At 38.5% G+C, this 21,977-nt stretch overlaps 1 protein-coding gene and 1 long non-coding RNA gene across 3 annotated transcripts in view; both read right to left on the bottom strand.

The window, feature by feature from the left end:
* The window catches only part of zmat4a (zinc finger, matrin-type 4a), an 82,007-nt gene extending 64,965 nt beyond the window's left edge, over window positions 1-17,042 (bottom strand). For both annotated transcript variants that reach the window (XR_003597549.1, XM_028033321.1), the window contains exon 1: window positions 16,681-17,042. Coding sequence is in view for 1 of the 2 variants with exons in the window: in XM_028033321.1 (XP_027889122.1) it covers window positions 16,681-16,767 (87 nt within the window). In the remaining variant the exon portion in view is untranslated. The remainder of the gene's footprint in view (window positions 1-16,680) is intronic.
* Window positions 17,043-17,363: 321 nt separating this feature from the next.
* LOC114154326 (uncharacterized) lies at window positions 17,364-21,977 on the bottom strand. Its single transcript, XR_003597551.1, has 2 exons — window positions 19,329-21,977; window positions 17,364-17,876 (listed from the first exon to the last, which is right to left on the bottom strand). It is a non-coding gene; the product is annotated as an uncharacterized LOC114154326 (long non-coding RNA).

Below are 21,977 nucleotides of genomic sequence, written 5' to 3'. Positions count from 1 at the left end.
GCTTGTCTTTACCGGTCTACACACTAACAACTTCAGTAAACAGTGACAAGACACGTATAAAGAATCAAAAAGTTTTAATTCATACTTTAATTAGTATGAAACAACTGAAGTGCAAAAAATTCATGTTTTATGCTTGCCTTTTTTAGTACCTTGTAGTTGGTGTTGTATTGTTAATAATGTCTTCCGAAAACACATGATTACCTAGTCAAATTTGAAAAATTCCTGTCAACTTTAAGCATTTTTTAACTCAGAAACACAGCAGGCCTCTGGATGACTGACCCAGTTCCCCTTTCACCAGGCTTAGCAAAACGTCTGGAGGAAACCCTGAGAAAGGAAGGAGTCATTTATTTACCCTGTTGTGTTGACAGAGGCAATTAATAAAAGCTGTTCCTCAGGCTGGCTGACAATTACTCACAGAAATATGAAACACATTAAAAATGTTTTCATTTTTAATTATAGGTACTTGGTTGGAAAAGAAACAGTGACAGAGTGACAAATTATTTGTAAGCACTATGAGAACTGCTAATTGTGAGCTACCAACCACATCAAAATTAGCATCTGCTTCAGTGCTTCTTAAACTGGTTTAGGATATTCCCAATTTTCACAGTGAGAACCTATAAAATGCCTTGCTACTATCAAAGTATTGCCAAGATTGGCGTGATTGGTAAAAACAAAATGTTGCAAAACATACTGTATTTTAAAACCGCTGAATGTTCCAGTGAGTGTTATTAGAGACTTATTTAGCTATAACTGGCAAGGTCAGGGCCACAGATCCATATAGGATTTCTGAAAAAGGAGTCATGACAATGATCAATACAGTTGAGGACCAAAAAGATATGGAAATACCAAACAGTTTTTCCCATTCAAACAAGCTCAGTAGCAATGGCTTTCCTGCACCAGACTCCACTGCTGAAGAAAAAGCACATTGAGCCTTACTTAAAGTTGACTGCAAACATTTTGGACTATCCTGTCTAAATGTTGGGAACATACAATTTGGTAAGCCAATCCCAAATCAGGACTCTTTGGGTGTCATTGGACACATCATGTTTGGAGGAAAAATGGAAGCCGAATAAACCTGGAGGAAGGATGAAGGGGGAGATGTACTTTCTTCACGAGAGTCTGAAGTTGAAACAAATGTGGAAATCCAAGCAAGATAATAGTTAACAGCAAAGAAACTCTTAATTGGTTTTCAGAGTGCATAGAATGAAACCCCAGAACCTTTGTAGATCTGAAGACAGCTTGGAAGAATGGGTCAAAATTACATCTCACTAGTTTCTCTTTGATAATTTTCTTACAAATAAAGCAGTTTCCACAAAGTCTTTACTACATTTTCTTTGGTATGTTCAATACTTATTCCCTGTTCCATTCCACTTCTGTATCAATAACTACATTAGTGAACTAATTTGCTTTGAATTCTTCGTATCTGTGGAGTTGTTGTTGACATGTCGTGTGAATCATTGGGTCCTGTAGGACATATTAAAACTGAGGAAACTGTTGACATATTCAATGCTCATTTTACAAGCTGTAGGTCATAAGGAATATTACAAAGTGTCAAAACCAAGAGCAAGTCATCATATGCAGAATTATTCTGATATAAAATTAAAAAAGAAAATCCCAAAACTTAAACTTTGGTTGTGATGATATATCAACATGCCATTGCAGGCATGTAAAGCCCATGATGAGTTTCGTGACCCTTTGGTCTTTCTAATGTAAAGTATGACTGTTCTATTAAGTTACACAAAGGGTCTGGATTATCTCACTTTTTGCCAAATCCCCTACAGGACAATGAGGAAAATATTTGCAATTTGTTTTGCAACTGAGGGTTGTTAACTTTTTCTGTCACCCAGTTCTTTTGTTTCCAGCCCAAGAAAAGGAGCTGGAGTCAGTTTTAGTTTTCACAAGCCGAAGTCTAATTGATTTTTGACGACATATAGAGTTGTACAGCGCTGGACTCCTTCATGCAGTATGAATGAACACCACAGAAAGAACAAAGTAATCAGAGTACATTACATATTTATCTTCTTGGGCACGCACGCCCCAGACAATAGGCTGGACTTTGGCACGCACCGCAGTCCACTTGGTCATATGCTGATACCGTGGGCAGGTCAGCATCTGCACATGCCAAGTCGTTGGAATGTGATGCAAGTGTGTGTGTGTGTTTAAGGAAGTGTGTTGTTGTTTCAGGTGTGCAGCTAAAAGCAACAAACCTACTGATAAAGACCTTGAAAGTTCAACAGTTTCTTAGCTTAAAGTAGTGGTTCCCAAAGATTTTCTACTGCCCCCCCCGAATGGTTCCCAAAGATTTTCTTCTGGTAAAATGTTACCATAGAAACCAACTCGCATTTGGTTAGTATCATTTCACAAATGGTAACCAGTGAATGATTAATATAAGTTTACATCCAATGCTAGAATTAGCCTATCTATGCTAATGGTAGAAGTAAATTTTCAAGTTGACATCGACATGAACTCTAACTATTTTGGTCAAAAAACAAATTTTGTTGATCACGACTGGTTTGTAAGTGCAATAAAAAGGGAAAAACATCCAAAGGCTTGTATACTTTTCAAGGCATGAGACTCAGCATTAACGTACAGCAGCAGTCTGTTCCTCAGTTGGTGCTGCATGTTCTGAGTGTCCTGTAGCTCAGAGGAAACAACCAAACTGACAGGACCGGACTAAAGCCTTTCAGAAACACAGGCTGCAACAGAGCCATCGCTCAAAAAGAAGAAATAAATATCTAAATCAGTAATGCTGTTTTTCTCTTCAATCAGGCAATCAGCTGATAGTGGTGTAGTTTCCTCTTTTACTCTCAGTAGACAAACCGCACAAATTAGAGTCTTAAAAAGCCTAGTCAGCTCATGCCAGCAGCGGACCTGCTGCCTGCTTTTGCACGGGCACACAGATGCTCAAAATGAATGATTAATCACCCGAAACTCCATGGCATCAGAGGCAAAATCCGCAGCAGCATATAAACAACAACAACAACACTCTTCTCTCAATTTATTTTCCACAGCTAATCTAAGGTCTTAAAGCAGCATATTTGCCCTGTAAATCTTAGGTTTATTTACTAGGTTTTGAACTGATTCAATTTTCATACCTTTACTAGGATAACATTCAAATAAAGCAAAGAATGTCAATCAGCAGAACAATGTTTTCTGTTCAGTTTGTCTGCAAACGACGAGTCAACAAGTAATATCAAAACACTGATAATATGTTACCTAGTATTAGCCTAACATTCAGCAAATTGGTCGACATAAAAACAAAGACACATATGATGAAAATTTACTATTCTTTTAGCTCTACATCATGTTATAATGTTATTCCCTCATCAAAAACATACCTAGTGTTCTCTTGATTTTTTCATGCATGTCTGAGAAATCCTTTAATCTTCCGTGGCAACCGTTCTATGCTTGCTCACAGAATGTGCCGCCTATTGATCCAATGCTCCGCTTTGAAGCTGCGGTCTCCAGGCGAGCTCCAAACCCCCGTGATTCCCCCACTCAGCTCCTCCAGACTAGCAGCAGCAATTTACAAACACCTGGTGGAACTGCACATCTGCTGAACTTAACATTGAAGCGTTTGATACTGATCAAACAAACTTCTTCTCAGTCCAACGCTCCCAAAAACAGCTGTAAACGGCATCATGGAGGAGCAGTGATGTGATGATGTGATCAAGGTGGAGAATAGGAATAACTTGGAGCTTCTTAAAGAGACAAAAGCCAATTTTAAGGCGTTAAGTTGTGGTCAAATTTCTTTCAATACATACATATAATATACCATAAGAAACACTTTGATATATACAGTAGTTTTATAACAACTGAACTTAACGTAGTTAGTTGAATGTGCTATAAAATGACACTATGTGCTTGGAAAACACATACTACCGCCCCTTTAATAACGTCCAACAGCAGAGGGTGTCCAGGATTGTGTGGTTCTATCAATACTATCACAGAATATGCAGTGTGAGTTCAAATAAGTGGGAAGTACAACGCTCTAAAGACCAGATTCTGCTCAGTAAATTAACACATCCCTCTCCTTGGCGATCAATTCATTAAGCTAATGGATTTCTGTTTCAAAACCACCGTTATAATTACAAAAGGCTGACTCTCTCTGAAATAAAAAAAATATTCATTTTCACTGAGTGTAATCGGATAAGGGGAAGCAATCACAATCACAAGCCCACAGAGGGGTGGGTTGCACAATCTGATCATCAATATGTGATCAGAGCAGCTGTTGTCAGCAGAAATAAAGTCAGGCAATCTCAGCGAAGCGCCATGAGGTCATTACAGAAGTCATGTCGCCGCTCGAAGGAGAAACAACACGTGGCTAATGGAAGGCGGGGTGGGGGGCGGGGTGGGGGGCGGGGGACGCTGACGCTGAAGCCCACCTTGATTTGATGCTGGAATTGGCAGAAGGCTAACTTGTTTAACATCCATCTGCGACAATGACGACAAACGAGCAGAGGCTGCTGGAACCGCAGGGAGTAGAGATGAGAGGGAGGTTGCAGCGGCCACTGCCCAGCAGATGTTACAGTGAAAGGTCAGCTGCAATTCATCAGGGAGACAGTTGAGCCTCCAAGCTGGACCGGTGCCCATGCAGACAAGCTGGACTCACACCAGCCTGCCCAATATTTACTTTCTTAACCTGATTGCAAATCTAGAGGGAAAAGAGAAGAAATATAAATCATGCAAATGGAAATTATTGAGATCTTTTTAAATTTATGATGCCATTAATTGATTCATTATTTATTGCGACAGGTCTAGTCCTTAGTGAAACACCTGAAATTGGTCCAGATCACTAAAGAAAATAAGAAAATTGTCCAGTAATATCCTGACTATAACATCTGGATTACTGTTAGAAACACCTGACCCGACCTGGTGTGCATCAGACTGTCACTGCTGGTGAGTAGTTTCTCATGTGTAAGTGCTGGAACTTAAGAAAATATGAACAAATTCATTTCAGAGCTCAACAATGGAACGTCTCCCTTTTAAACAAGATTAGCCGCTGACATGCGATGGAGAACGTTGAAGTTGCAGACGGCGTAGACAGATGGGAGCAGCTGTGTGACCTCGGATGTGCTCTCTGTGACCCGTACGGCTCACCGTACCTCTGACGTCTATCATTATCAGCATTTTGTGCAGCTGGTGCTCTGGGGCCGGAGAGTCAGTCAAATATTGCTCCCCGGGGGGGAAATTAAGCAAACCGGGTGAGTGTGGCAGCTCAATAACACAACAGAGAGATTGCACTTTACACCCCCGTTGTCCTGGTCTGAGCTTTGCGTAGGCCGCGGCAAGTAGAGCTGGAATGACATGCCCCGAGGTCAGAGCACTGAGCAGTTACCATGCGTTAGACGCTAAATGGCCCGTTCACATGGAGTGTGACTTGACCTGCATCTACACATCTGCTGACGAAACAAATTCACACTTTCATTCTACAAACTTCTACTTCAACTTAGTTTAATCACGCTTAAGCCGGGGCACAGTTAAAGGAAATAGTAAAAAGGGGAAAAAATGTCACAATTTATTACAAACTTTAATTTATTAAGTTAGGATTTGGTATTGCAGAGCAATATATACATATATATTTTTATATTCTCAAACAGAAATCTGTGCATTGACATCCAGCTAAGACTTAAATACTTCAAACTGTTTTTCATTACAGTAACAGCTGCATGTCTTTTCAGGTACGTCCACACCAGCTGTTCACATCCACTGTTTTTTACAGATTCTCCACCAGGCCTCGGCGTGAGCTTTGATTAGGCCACACTTAACACATAAATCTAAACCTTGTTACGGAGCACAGAGAGTAACGCACATTTGCGACTGTGCCTTTTTTTGTCAGAGCTAATCAGATTTCAGTGACAAGCTGAAGTGGTTCACAATATCTTGCAAAATTCTTAGAAAGTTGAAACTGAAATCCTTGAGCACCGCTCAATGTTCTTCACACAGTAAGCACAGAGCTTTGTGGTCGATTTCAGCAAAGATATATTTAGAACTCCATGTCTTATTAAACCTTTGAATTCTGCGTCAATGTTTTTTTAATTTTATGTTTGCTGACATTTCTAAGTGCAAAGAGCTAATTTTCTGAAAGCCGTTCAACACATTTCCTGAGGCACAAAACCGCACCAGTGATGTTATGAAGGAAATACAGTAGTGGCCTTCAAAATAAAAGCTGTGTCGTTGTATTTCATGCACCTATAACAAAGTAAAGGAATTTGCTCTTTTACTCCAAACTCATGGTCCATTGGTCATTAGCGGCCCAGATGTGGCCCATTGGTCTGATCCAGACTCTTCAGTTGCAGCTTTGGGTGAATGTTCCCGGCTTTTCTCCCACCAGAAAGTGAACATTGATCCCAGTCTGTTTTCTTAAAGGATTGTGCAGTTAGCTCCATCCATATTCTCAAATTGTGAAAAACGTTTCCTGGAAGAGACGCATTTCCATCCCACGATGCTACCAGCTCTATGCTTCACAATCATGGAGGAGCAGGAGCGCGTTGTGCTACTCTTCTCACTCACACAGAGGGTTCCATCGGAGCACATCCTTTCACAAGTGTATTGTTAATTTATTTTTTAAATAACAAATTAAAGTAATAATGAAAAGCTGTTGTCATTTAAAACCATGAACAGACAGTACTCACAAAGACATTTTTCTGTGCACTGTCACAAACTTCATCCCTCTCAGCTCTGTGCCTGTGTAGGCTGCTGCTTCTACTAGCTTGTCTGTTGATTAATTTGAACTCTGCTGCCCCCTAGTGGCCGGAGGCTTGTTTAGCAGTCAAGTATGAATAAGGAAAATAATAAAGTTCTGCTTCTCACACCTCCACACACTCCGCCATGCCTCTATTTGAAAAGTACTGACCAGGGCCCGATTTACAAGGATGTTGGCCCGTGGGGTGGAGCCATTTTTGGTGCCCTATCCACTACAGAAAAATTATTTTGTCAATGCAAAAACAGGGGTGGGCAATATGGACTTTTGTGGAGATACTGTGATATCAATAAACGTTATGATTATACAAGCATTTATTACTTGTTTTTTTGAGGTAAACTGTATGGCTGTGACTAAATGGCACGTTAATCTTAGCACCACAAACACAAATATTGTTCTTAAAAAACATCTCCATTTACAACAGGCTTCTTTAAGACAGCACCTACTTAGAGAAGTGTGATTTATATCACTGCTGCACTAAGTAACTGCATTAAATCATATTTGCCGAATTTACCGATGTATGCGTTTGTGAAACTAGCAGTGGAGAAAATAGCAACAGCGTTGTTGAAGATAACAACGCTGTCAATTTTGTATTTTTATTTACCATCAAACACTGAAATTTGGCAAGACAACAATAAATCAAAGATCCTTATTATGATCAGAGATTTTTTCCACAATAATTGGTAAACAATGTAAAAAATGCCCACCCTCCCATCGCTAATAAAATATGGGTCATTCAGTTGGGATGATTTACCAGCCGCAGGGTTGACTCTATTGTGATCCAAAGCCGCCTTTACTTCTTTTTTTTCCCCACACCGCTGTCAGTGAGAATATAGCTCTCATTTTGGAGCCGTGATACTTTAGTTTAGCAGATCTGAGACAAGTTTGGTATTTCTGAAGAGTATTTGACATTCTGCTGCTGTGACAGACTCAACGACCTTTCATGAGCCCAACAAAGCTCCTGCTTTGTTTAAATGTTATATTTAGCGCAAACTGTGGGCTCTTTGAAAATAAAATATGCTCAAGTAAAATTACTGGAGCCCTTTGTCACAGACTGCGCTATTTATATAAACCCAAAGACCTGTCACAGCCGACTCCGTACGAGAGGAAGAGACTGAAACAAGTGCAGCAATAAGAAAATGCAAGCAACAACAATGAAGGGCGACTTCAACACAACAAAAGCAAACAATTATTGATGACATAGAAGTGCTGGGCTTTAAAGACTTATTTATAGGCGTTCCAAATTAGAGACAACCCAGTGAAAGCGCTTAGCCCCGCGTTTGGAGGATTTCAGAAATAGAGACGGATGACTTCAGGTTTCAAAAAAATCCAAGACAATGAAGGAACGAGTCGATGAAGAAGCTTTTTTTTCCCCCCCAAAGGCTGTTTATTTGGTATTTTGTTTGCCTCAAACTTTCCTGCTGAGTGTTGATAGAAAGTGAAAGTATCTAAGCACAAGTCAGTGTCACATAAAACTGTCCACCGATGTGAAAACATGCGACATTCTCTAGTGAAGCAACTTTTAGCTATTGAGCTTTGGAACCACCGTCACTGCGTATAACGTTTACGTCTCACGCAGTTGCTTGGCGCCGTCTTTAAAGGCCACAGACCAAAACAAACTTTATTCCGGCGTTTTCATTGTGTTACCGATTGCAGTGAAGTTATTTACAGGTTGGATATTGGATATCCACGCTCCGTGGAGTAAGGAGCATTTAGCTCAAGGTTGATTTGATTTATGAACGCTAATTCCGGCCAGCTGTTCTCTACCGCTCCCTCCTCAAGCGCTTGGAGGTTCACATAGGGACCGTCAATTTCCGAACCAAACACTCCTGTAAATAAATGCCTTGTGACCAACTGATACAAAAAGTGGCAATGCATGCCATTACACAAGGTACACTATCCTCTATTAAAATTTTAAATCATATTCAATATTATAAATAATTTTAATATTAAATAATATGTTTTCTTCAATAGCTTCCAAATCGTTGCCCCGTTAACTCAAAATCAGTGTGAAATTGTTTTTCTAGACTGTATAGATGAGGCACACGCATCTTTATTACATTTTGACCCCTTTTTTATTTTTTAACTAATTGTATATTTAAAAAATATTTTTTTTAAATTTCATAAACTGAACATCAGATGATCACCACATTTGTTACCTGTAATGTTCAATTACATAAAATTCTAGGACAGGATCTATTTCATTATATGTTCACTTCTTACCTGAATGATGTTAAATACAACAAATATTTCCTTAAAGTGAGATCTAGTTCATAACATTTACCTTTATCGTTTACTCTGAAATGTTTAATTACACATTAAATATTTAAAGTTGGGCTCTTTCATCTGGTTTGATTGTTTACATGAAATGTTTACTGCAAAATGTCTGATTATATAATTGTTTACTTTTAATCACATAAAATGTTTGTTTAAAAATATAATCTTTCATTACATGTATGTTTATTACCTGAAACATTTTAAATATCAAATTTTTACTTAAAATGTGATTCATTTCATCACCTGTTTACATGCAACTTGAAGAGCTTGAATCAAACTTTTCATGAATGTTTTACCACATTAAATTATGAAATGAGAGAAAACAGCCACTTCCAACTGATCACATAATTCAACACAAATGGTTCATGTTCCTCTTCAGAGTGAGCAGCTTTGCTGAGCTCCTATCCTGGGGTTTCCTCCTCAGCCTCTCCAACTTGCTCCTCTTCTATAGCCTCCGCTGCTGTGTTTTCATTATTTACCTCTTCTGGGGTAAATCATGAAAACAGTCTCTGTAACTTGTTGATCCATCATGGTTTTGCTGTATCGCCTCTTTAATTGACGCGCATGTCGGTCCGATGTTGTGGCGTTTACCTCGCAGTGACCCAGATTCAGTCTGGATTGAGCTGATCCATTTCATACAACGGTTTGCCTTGAAGAGGAAATATCAGAACACATATCGGTATTAATACTGTAAATTTGACAACACTAGTAAAATAGTTTACTTCACAATAATGGAATAACCTCGATGTTCACTGACAAAACTTGGACTATGCTACATAAAAAAATATAAGCTCGACCTAAACAAGGTGGACCCACTTAAATGAACTCAACATAACTGAACATGAGTAGACTGGGACAAAATCATAGCAAAACATTATGACAACACCAACAAAGCGAATTTAGACACTCACCAGAATGGACATGTCTGGAGCAAACTTGTAGATATCTTGGGATGTTGGAGAACGCAAAATCAGGACGTCTCACCGCTGATATCCAGGACATTCGTCTGCTTTTCGTTAGCCCTGACAGCTTAGCCTCCTCAGGTTGTTTACAGGCAGAAAACAGTGAAACGAAAATCCATTTTCCATCTTTTTACCATTTCGGTCGTGTCATCGGACATTACATCCAATAATGCAGCAAGTTCGTACCATTGCTAAATAATTTTAAGTAACTTAGGTTCAAAATATCTGTGAGACAGTTGTTTTTGTTGGTTATGTTTATGGCCCCTGAAGATGGCGCTCATCTCCCTACGCCTAGCGCAGTGACGTCACGTTCCAAAGCTCTATTGTTATTATATTGTGTCTTAAAAAACTATTCAACCCTTCTGGTGTTTGACCATTTACAAATCAATCATGATCAAAATAACTTGACTCTTGACAAAAAAAATATTTATGTCAAGATAAAATGGGGTGAATATTTATGCACTTATTTTGTGTATGTATTTTTAATTAATTTTAAATTAATTAAGGGTAGATATTATTAAATGATTTAGCTTTAAAGTAAACTTGGGAGATTTTATTGTCTTAAACACACTTTTTTCTGTAAACTGGACGTTAACAGTTCTGTGACTTTGTGAATTCATGACGCTTTCGAGAGGAATTGTAAAGTGTCATTTTCCGCAAATGTTTGGATGTTTTTCCTTTCTGTTTTGTGTATTTCTGTTCTCAGTTCTCCTTTGACAATCAAGAATCTGTCAGAGTCCTTGTAACAACCTTTCAAAATGAAAAAGAGACTTCCAAAAAAAATGATTAATGTTTCAATTACCAAGAATCTCACTGAACAGATTTGACCATTTACAAATGGTCAAATCAGCATTCTGGCTGTTTCCTGGGCAGGCTATTGAAGCATAATTATGATTTTTCAGAGTACATTGATGTTGAAGCCAATGTGGAAATTAAGGACTTAGATAGTTTCCATGTATTCCTATCAACTGCAGGGCCACTGGTGGAAGAGTCTCTCGAAGAGCCGAATCAAAAAAAAAAAAAACACGTTGATTCTCATGTTGATTTAAAATCAGCATTGATTATTTTTAAAGTAGCTCATTTACAGAGGGAATCAGTGTCACTGCCATTTATTTGTAATTTTACTGGTTGAAAAGTTTAATAGTTTAATCATAATCTTCATTCACTTTTTCTCCACAGTTTTTAGGTTCTTTAAGATTATTGTGATGATATTGAACCTACTGCAGCAATAACTATTTATCCTCTACAGCCCACACTAATAGGGTAGAGGACAGTCAGCCTTTAAAATCACTTCTCATGAAGAAAGCACCACAGATCACCAGGGAGTATGAAATCACAGGTTTTAACACATAATGTAGTTAGTGTTGGGTCACTGAAAAATCTCAGGTTGAGACACCTGAGATTAGCTCTAGAAACTAACATCTCTTTAACAACTTCAATATATATATATTAACAGCGAAAATGCTTGCTCACATATGTATGTTGAGCCAAATAGTCTGATCATTTTTTTTCCCGTGGCGTCTCGTCAGAGGAAACTTGTCGTTTTCCAAGCCCAGGTAGAACTCGGGGAGGGAAAGCTGCTGATGTTGATTCTTCAGAGAATCATCGCGCTGGATTTTGATGAGTTCTAATTGCAGATTCTCTTCCACTTCTTCGGGATCCACCAAGAAAGGAGTCGCGAACAGCTTGATTTCTTTTTCAATGACAGGAACTACTGGAAGCGCTGTCTGAATTCCGTTTCGAGACATGTAATCAGACACATATTTCCCTTTTTTAGCAGAAAGGTTGGCCTGTGGATAAGCAGCTTTATTCACTCTCCCACTGTTTCTGAAATTTTCTGCACTCACTTTCTACCTTTCGCTTCTTTGGTTGTGCCATGTTTAGTAACTTGAGGTAAATGTCTTCTGTGATTGTCCTTTTTGGTGGAGCAACTGCCGTGATCAACAGTAGCTCCCCCTTGTGTTAAAACTAAGAAATGTAATACACTCAAGCAAAAGTTGAAGTGTGGGCCATGTTCTACTCTATTTATAAAGTTTTTTGCGGGCCAATTAAAAATGGACCATGGGCCGTAGTTTGGACACCCCTGCTTTAGATGTTCTGGGAAGTTTCGGCACCATAGATATATTGCATTTGTTTTGTATCATGTATCTCCATGCATCACGTATTGTGTATTGTGTATCTTGCGGGACCAAGATACAAAATATTGCACCTTGGTTTATGACTGTGCTGTGTTGTAAATAGATATTGCAATTGGAGTGCAATTTTCATTATCTTTACTGAATGTTGCAACAAATATTATACAGGTATGTTGTTTTATTTATATAAAGGTTTTTGTGTTGAATTACCTCAGAAAAACTGGTATTTTGTTAGCTTGAGTTGGTGATTTGAATTTCTATTTAAACTTTTTAACGTTTGAGGTATATATTGAAGCTGCATCAGCTTTATTCATGTATTGTACTTTTTTATAATAAAAGTACCTCTAATGTCCTCAAATGAAAGTGTCAATTTTTATTTAACGTAATCTATGAAAATTAATTTTATGTTTGTCAAAATGATGCACATTTGCGTTGATTTGAGTGACACAATAGTTGTGTTAAAACATTAGTTGTGTCATAAATAACACATCGTGTGAGTTGATTAGGCACGTGTTAAAATTAGACACATCATGTTGTTTTTGACACATCTGTTTTATGAGAGAACAATAGTAAGGGTCTCTCTCTACATGGTCGAGCCAAACTGACCAAATCAGTTCTTGCTGTTACAGCTCTGTGATGAAAATCGTCTCATTTTATTCCCAGGCTCTTGTCACAGGAGTGGAGTGGAATTCAAAACTATATTTTTCTACCTAAACCTGCTACACTTTGGAAGTGCCACAACAGACAAAAATGACCTGATCAGGCGTAACGTTCAGTGATGTTCGGTATTTGAGTGAAAGAAACACTGCAGTAAATACAAGCTATAGTTGCTTGGTTTAATCCAGCGCCTCTAGTGGCTGTCAACAGGAAGACTCAATAACTACTTTCTTTCTTACTTTAAAATCAAACATCTCAAACATAAAAATATTAGTTCTACTGCGGTGTGGAAAGTGTTTTTCCTTTGCCGCTCTGTGCTTCACGCTGTCACGATTGCCAAGAAACGTAACGCCGAGGTGGAGGCTAGGCAGTTAGCTGAAGGCTACAGCTTCTCTCTTCCAGTCGTTGATATTCGTGGCCTTCGATTGACCCGTCTTCCTTAGACTGGGCTGTTTCTCAAGGCCCTTGAAAGGATGCAGACCCTAAATTCGGACACTGCTCTGTTTTGTTTGACTCCTAAAAGTGGTCTGGAGCACTTTCGTTTTCAGCTATTTTTTTGTTTGCATCTCTTTTTTTGTTTGCTGCATTTTATTTGTGGTTGTAGTCTTTTTTGTTTGTCTCTTCTCTGTTGCATAGAACTAATGTATTCATGTTTAAGACACTTATTTCAACGTAAGAAAGAAAGTAGTTATTGAGTCTTCCCGTTGGCAGCCACTAGAGGCGCTGGATTAAGCCAAACAACAACTACAGTACAGTATAGCCTGGTCAGGTCATTTTTGTCTTTTGTGGCACTTCCAAACTGTAGCAGATTTCAATAGAAAAATATATTTTTGAATTTCACCCCAAAAGTGGCTGTTTAGTCAAGAAAATAACATCTTAACTGTTTGGGTTGCTACCACACACCGGCAGCAGAAAGCTGTGCATTTAAAAGAAAAACACAACAGCCTGAATTTAGCTTCAAAGAGGAGTGAGCTCCGCACGAAACGTGTTCTACATTTTAATGTTGCTGTGAGAGAGAAAAATGATCCAAACGGCAACTGCAAATGGAAATTAGCAGATGTTATATGTCTGAAATGCAAACTAATGACCTTTATCTGTTCTGCTATTGTTGGTTTTTAAACTGAATAAACCGACGGACAGGTCTGTCCGTTGAGGAATCGACGGACAGACCTGCACGGAGGAACCGACAGGTGACCTGACTGAGCAGACTTTTCCCTGTGAACGCAGTGTTTCCCCCGGGGATTTGGTCTGGGGGGAATGGCTGTAGCAAAGACGAACAATTTAATTCAGTTGAACAGCAATCACGCCGTGCAATTGAATTGATTGCCATTAGCACAGCCAAAATATATCTAACAGTTATTGAAGAAGTAGCTGAACGTGTCTTGAATACATTATTGACAAAACATTACCAAGGAAGAAAGAAGACTGAAAATGTTATTTATTCATCTTTTATATACTGTATTTATGTATCCCTCCTCCCTAATATATATTTTTTTATCGGTCTCTCTCCATCTTTCTGTCTCGCTCTTTAACTATCTTTTATCTGTTTGTCTCTCTCCATCTTTCAATCTTTATCTGCTGCGTCTTTCTCTCTAGCTATTATTTATGTATTTACAAGGGATGAACCTTTTTCACTCCCGATACCGATATCTGAAGTTTGGTATCGACTGATACCAATGCAATACAGAAAAAGAATACTGAATTGACTTAAAACCTTTTTTTGGCTGTTGTTGTTGGAGATTTTAAACACCGACATAAATGTACTGAATTACAAATGTATTTGATAACTCTGCACCAGTACAGCACACTTAAAATACACCAATACTAAACAAGCTTGGTCAAACAAGGAAAAACAATGTAACGTTAATTTGTTCAGCTAGTGCAATTAGTAAGTCTAAATATTATGTAAATTAAATAGCAAAGCATATCGTGCAAAGCACAAAGCATACAATTAGACTGAGTAGATCTGTCCCTATGAATCAGGCACATTGTCACAGATACTCTATCTAGAATGTTCTTTTCCAATATCAGATTTGTGCAGCTCTAGTATTGACCTACTGTGCCCAGTCTTTTACAACCAGAGAGAGACATTTTTGGTGATGACAGAAGCACTTGGGCTATCTTGTTGTTCTTTTGCCATTTGTACCACGAGTAAGTTATCGGTTTCAAGGTACACAAAGGTCACGGTTTCAGAACCACTAAAATTCTCCATCATGCTGTTTCTGCCGCAGTACAAGTGTTTTGTTTTATTTTATTTTGTCTGGTCAGATATAAAAGTACAGGTTAAATCCCATCAGTCACATGCAGCTGCAGTATCTCAACCCCTCAAAGAATACAGTTTGTGTATTTATACTGAAGACTTTGAAGTGGTGTAACTACTGCTTTGCATTTCTAAAAGATTTTCAATAACCTACAATTACAAAATTCCTATGTAGGTTTTTTCCTTTCTGACTTAATGATAGGTATTTATCATATTATCATTTATCAGGCTATAGTTCTTATATTGATAATAATTTTGACTTACCCTTATCATGACAAATTCCAATTAAGGATGCTTAAAAAACTGCCCTTATTATTAGTTTTGTTATTTTTATTACTTTCTCCACTGAATGAAAGCAGCAATATGTATCTATACAGTTGAAAATATGATTAGATGCTGTTACTATGTGCAGTTTAATAGTATAAACCACCTTTCTTTATGAGACTGGGGTCCTAAAGAAGCATATTGCAAATGGGAATGTTTTTCAAAAGTAGCATTTGTGTTTGAGAGAGCATGATGTGCCAGCTATAAAAAGAAGCAATACATAGTTTTTATCATCACCACTATCACAATAGTACCACAACATATCGTGATAAAACTTATCCATATCACCCACTCCTATTCTAACTTCAAGGCACCAGAAACACATTCATACTGTAATCATAATACCGTAATACTGCGAAACCGTGAAATTTTTACATAACGTTATCCAAGGGCGTAGGTTTGGTCTAAGTTTTGGTGGGACCTTACAACTTACTGACCAACCCATTATCCTGTTATCCCATTATAATGTCATCTACCAAATTGGCAGATCAAAGCTTTACAAAATTGGCCATCAGAAATTGACCAAAAAAATCTCTTGATCGCTGCATTCTGATACATTAGTTAGAAATGTGCCAGTTTGGCTTAATTTACATACACTGCTGTTGTCTGTAGAGAACTTAACATTATCTCAAACTAAATCAGTTTAAAGAACACTGGAGGCAAAAAAAAAAAAGAAGTACCCTCTGACCTCCTGCAGGTGGAGCAGAAAAACCGAAAAACACCATTCATCATGTCTCAATAAGCCTGACATCGTAATCCATTCAGTCTATTCTGAGGTTTTAAATGAAATCGTGACACAGAAGGTTCGCCCACTCCCCTTCTCCCTCTGCCTTAAATGTCACCTTCAGAGAAGAGTGGGGCCATTCTGCAGCATGCAGAGCAACCTGGGGAAGCACGCGCAGGATGGGGAGTTGATGCGCACGTTCTTGCTTTATTATTATTTTTTCTGACAAGGCAATGGGGGTTTTCCCCGGGGAGCGAAATTAACATTACTTTGACAGACTGTCGCGGGAATTCTGACTTGAAGGTTTAAAAGAGAGCGGGCGAACACAGACCGCCTCTGTCCTGTCCGCAGCAGAGAACCCGTTCAAAGGGGGCATCCCCCGGACCCTACCGGGAGGGTTAGCTTACTTTTTAACTGCCCCTCACCATTAGATCCGCGCGCCGCTTCGTTTCGGCTCCTAGAGGAAGCGCGCGCGGCAACAATCCGGGGATGCTCACAAAATCAGCATGCAGCACCAACATCTGTGCCTTTCATCCTCGGCAAGACAGCATCTTCAAACTCACACTCGTTTACCCTCCATCCCCCCCCTCGTGTCAGGGAAAAGAAGGCAGGCGCGAGCGGGTGCAGAATGAAGGTACCTGTAACTCCACGCTGTAGCCCTCGTAGTAGTGCGTCGGGAAGACCCCCAGCAGTTGTTGCACTTGGATGGAAAGTGTACACTCCATGAACCAGAGGATCCTGAGGTGCGGCAGACTGAGTTGGAGACTCGTCTGCTGCTGGCCGTGATACTACGCTGGAGTATCTATAATGTGCCGACTGTCTCCGCCCACGCTGCGCCGCCATTGGCCGTGACAGTTCAGCTCGGGCCAGGCGGCAGGAAGTGCCTGCTGCTCCTCACATTACTGAAATGTCACCTGCACACACCTTTCACACAGAATGCTAATTTGTGGCAGGTCAAACATCACAGGTTATCTGCTGCGTTCATATAAATATCATTTAACACGAATGGCAGAATATGTGAGGTAATTTATATATATATATATATATATATATATATATATATATATATATATATATATATATATATATATATATATATATATATAAACACACACATACTTCGAGCTGCTAAAAAACCTTCAAAATTAGTGTGACTAATTATCAGTATTTTTACAGCTTTTCATTTTGAATTAATTTCAGGTTTGTCTTTAGACTAATTATATCTGTATTTATTGACCAAACTAATAAATACATTTACAAAATGGACTTAAAGAACAAATGAGCGCAAGGGAACCAAGAAGTTGCCAAAGTTACAGAGAAATGAACAAGTCGTGTTTGTATTGATTTTGATCTGTACGTCCTTGTCCCTAGCGGGGTCCGGAGGGGGGCTGGAGCCTATCTCCAGCGAACGTTTCGGGCGAGAGGTAGGGTACACCCTGGACAGGTCGCTAGTCTGTAGCAGGGCAACACAGAGACAGACAGGACAAACAACCATGCACACACACACACGCCCACACACACCTAGGGAGAATTTAGAGAGACCTGGATCAGGACATAACAGAAGGAAAAAAGCCATGGTGACAGTTTCCAACTCTTATTTCTAGTTTACTTTATGACCCATCTTCAGGTCATTACAGTGCTGATTGCATGCTTAGAAAAACGTCATCTATGTGCTTTTGACCAAATGTGACATCAGATATTAAATGGTTTTGTACCTTGTGCCATACATGTGAAGCTTGAAAACTTGTTCCTCAGAGCAGAACCCTCCTCCAGTCCATAGAGGCACACAGACCTTTCCACTTTGCATGTGCAGATATCACTGAACTGCCCTCACCTCAAAAGGGAACAGTAGTACGGGATCATTTTACAAAGAATGTGAATCCATTTACAATGTATGATCAAAGGACATAAATTATTGCAGGGATACCGTGTGAGCGTTTCATTCCTGAGTTCCAGAAGACAGGCATGTGTACAAATCCTTTAAAAGTCTTGAAAAGGCTTTAAATCTAAAATTAAGGATTCAAAAGGTCTTTAATTTAACAAAATACTCTAAATTGGCCTTAAGTATATCAGTCATCCATCCACCCATCCATTATCCAACACACGGTCACCAACAGCCCTGACGACCTCACAGGGGATCTCAGCATGTTGGGTAATGGATGGGTGGATCTCAGCGGGCGAGAGGCGTTAACTGCTGTTTCTGTATGTTATGTCTTTTATTAAGTGTTTTATTCAGTGAGAATTAATTGCAAAGAAATAAATGCTAAGGAAAAGTGCAAAGCATTTTCATTTGTCTAAGGTTAATTATTTAAGTTAAGGTTTACAGAGCATTACAGGATTGAAACTTAATATTAAAAAAAAACACCCTTATAAGTGACAGCTGTTATTGAAATTTATCTGTAAAACTCACTAACTTCATCCATCCATCCGTCTTCTAACACCCTTGTCCCTAATGGGGTCGAGAGCGGTGCCGGTGCCTACCTCCAGCCAACGTTCCGGGTGAAAGGCGGGGTTCACCTTGGACAGGTCGCCAGTCTGTCGCAGGGCAACACAGAGACAGACAGGACACACAACCATGCACACACACACACACACTCACACCTAGGGAGTGTGTGTGTGTGTGTGTGGGCATGGGCGTGTGTGTGTGTATCTGTGAGAATTTAGAGAGACCAATTAACCTGACAGTCAAATTTTTGGACTGTGGGAGGAAGCCTGAGTATCCAGAGAGAACCCACGCATGCACAGGGAGAACATGCAAACTCCATGCAGAAAGGCTGGGAATCAAACCCGGGACCTTCTTGCTGGAAGGCAACAGTGCCACTCGCTAACTTATCTAGGTATTAAAATCTTTAAAGAACATAACAACATAGGTTATAATTTTACACCTGTTTGTGAATCTATTAAAAAGACATTTAAGAGATGGTTAGCCAGGAGCTTAACTATTTATGGTAGAGTTCTGCAAAGCAGGACTGTTAAGGGTGTCATATGTTCTTTCATCACTAGAGGTCAGCAAAGCGCTATGTTCTGGTCTGGATGAGATTCTCTTCAAGTTTGTATGGAAAAAATAAAGCACATAAAATAAAATAAAAATATTCTGTCAAATTTATTAGGTGAATGAGTTTTAAAAGTTTTGACATTTAGTGTATTTTTGTCATATATTCAAAATTATTTACATTAAGAAATTTCAAATAAGAAAAAAAAAAATCTAAATTTTATGTGAAATATTTCCCCAAAACATCTGTTTAGAAAACTAGAGGTTCAACATTTTTTGTTACAGCCAAATTACCTTAGTTCCAGCAGCAGGTTCTGTTATGCCATGGTCTTCTGTATAAACACTGCATCATACACACATAGAGATGAAAGAAAAAACACACAATGGTCACAGAAATAACTTGAATCTGACAAAGATAATGAATAAAAATTCTATGGAAATGAACAAATGAAAGTCAGACATTGCTTTTCAAACATGCTTCAACAGAATTATTAAAAAAAAAATAAACTCATGAAACAGGCCTGGACAAAAATGATGGTACCTCTGAAAAATAATGGGACCAAAGAGACATGTTAAATCAAGATGTGTCTATTAATTAGCATCACTGGTGTCTACGTTCTTGTAATCAGTCAGTGGGCCTAGATATAGAATAGAATAGAATTCAACTTAGGTGCTGTTTGGTGACTTTGCTACAATCCTAGCAAAATATTATATAAGATGAAATGGAGTGATAAAAAATCCCCTTATGCAATAATTTTGAAGAAACTAACTTACAGATATGTTGCTTCTATTGAAAAATTCAAAACTTGTAAGATCAATAACTCTTCTTAAAACTTTGTCTCACAAGCAGACACCTTTGCTTTATCATGAACTTTAATTTTTCTCGCAGTCGTAAATGAACTTGAATGCACTTTTGCAAATCTGAAAAGAACCAGCAAAAATGGAGCAAACCACATGAAATTCCTCTTGAAAGACCCAGCAGAAATGATTATTTACAACCATTAGCTACAAACCTTGAATGTTATATTAAACATACCTGCCTTTTTTTTTTTGTGGACCAACTTAACAAAAGAAAACATATTTGCACTGCAAAACCCAAAGTCTTACCAAGTATTTTTATCTGGTTTTTAGTGCAAATATCTTAGTTCACTTGAAATAAGACAAAGCTAAAAGTTTGTTTAATTTAAAAACAAGACAACGAAGACATTTTCCCATGTTATAAGTGAAATTATCTGCCAGTGAAACTTTTTCAAGGCTTTTTTGAGTTGAATAGTGAACTGAAGCAACCGTGTGAGATCCATGTGAACGGGAGCCAAATGGTAACGCCAGTAAAGAAAAATGACAGTGCTGATTGTGCAAAAGTAGATCATCCTTGTATTACTCCCCATCCCCTGGTGCATAAAAGCTATGTGTTTAAAAAACAATGGTTTGGACCCTAATGTTTCATCATTGGAGCAGTTTATGTTGAAATTAGAAATGGGATTAAGTCTAGGAATCTGGTGAATGTTTTGACAACTAGAGTTTATTTAAAGTTGGCTACGTGCTTCTGGCGATGTTTTAATTAAGATAAACATTCACCAAAGTCCACAAGCTGCTCATGTGGAAGAAAGCGTCTGAGCATAACGTTGGAGTTAAAATCACATCACCAGCGTTTAAAAACACCCGTCCGTCTCAGATCTTTGCTTTTATTGCGTTGCCAAGTTTCACGTTTCCTAACATCTTCTTAATATAGTCATTTGTTAGAATATGGAGCACAGCCAGAATTATTATTATTTTTTTTTGAGTTTAAAACAAACTCGTCCTCATGATGTGTAGAGAAAAGCCAAACAAAAGAGTCAGAAGGGATTTAAGTTCTCCTCGATTATGCTGTTTTTAACTGTCGGTACCATCACGTGGATATAAAACATGAAGGTGAGGTCAAGCCTCTGCATTACAGAACCCTCCTTTCTACTGTAGAAACTTTAAAACTTATTGCAATTTAAAAATTGTCCAGAGTGAATTTGTTATTTTTCAGTATTTGATTCTGTTTGATCTGAGTAGATGCCAGCAGTGTTATGAAGTTATCAATACATCTTCACAGTAAGAGGGTCTTCTGTTTGAATCCTGACAGGGACTTTGCCTGTTGCGTTTTCATGTTCCACCATTTAATTATAAACTTCCTCCAGGATCTGCAACTTTCTACTGCAACAAAGATGTTCACAGTAGGGCCGTAACGATTAATTAGAGTACCCTGTTATCAAAATGTCTTTTTGCAAATCATACCTTCAGGGTTTATTAAATTATATTTCATTATTTAGCGCATTGTGTTCTGCCTGGATAATTATTTGTGTTGCGCAGTGCTCTCAGTTCCGCCAATGAGCTGTCGATGAATGCTAAGCGCTATTAGCAGCGCGATAAAATGTCTTCTTATTGAAAAAAAGTACTGAAATGGCTTTTTATGAAAATTTTCTCTTTTGCGTAGTAACTTACGTAGTTACTACTGAACTAGACCACTTTTTATTTGATTACTCGATTAATCTTAAGGATAATTGATAGGTCACTCCATTACTGAAATAGTTGTTTCCAGCAGCCCTAGTTACAAGTCATTTACAAAAACCAGTTAGTCTCAACTGAACAAAAAAACATGTTATTTTGGATTTCAGACCTGGACTGTTTGTCATTAGAACAGGCATCAATGTTTAACCTGCATCTTTAATCAAATGGGCATTTTTGTGTTTTGACTGTACATACAATGAGTAAAATTAGTGTAAAACATGCTCAGTTACACACATGTAATTACATACAAGCAGCTGGTCCTGATGGTCCTTAGTGTTAGTCCCAAGATGACTGCCGTATCTGCCAACATGTAAGCAACGTGAAAAGGCCTTTGCTTTCCTCCATAAGTGGCTCAACAGCAGAACGTTGAGGAACACCCCAATATGATCTATGTTTGATGGAGTAGTT

Source organism: Xiphophorus couchianus, chromosome 12, assembly GCF_001444195.1.
Source record: "Xiphophorus couchianus chromosome 12, X_couchianus-1.0, whole genome shotgun sequence".
NCBI classification, from domain to species: Eukaryota; Metazoa; Chordata; class Actinopteri; order Cyprinodontiformes; family Poeciliidae; genus Xiphophorus; species Xiphophorus couchianus.
The sequence above is the reverse complement of the archived record's forward strand: the minus strand, read 5'-3'. Positions and strand labels throughout refer to the sequence as shown.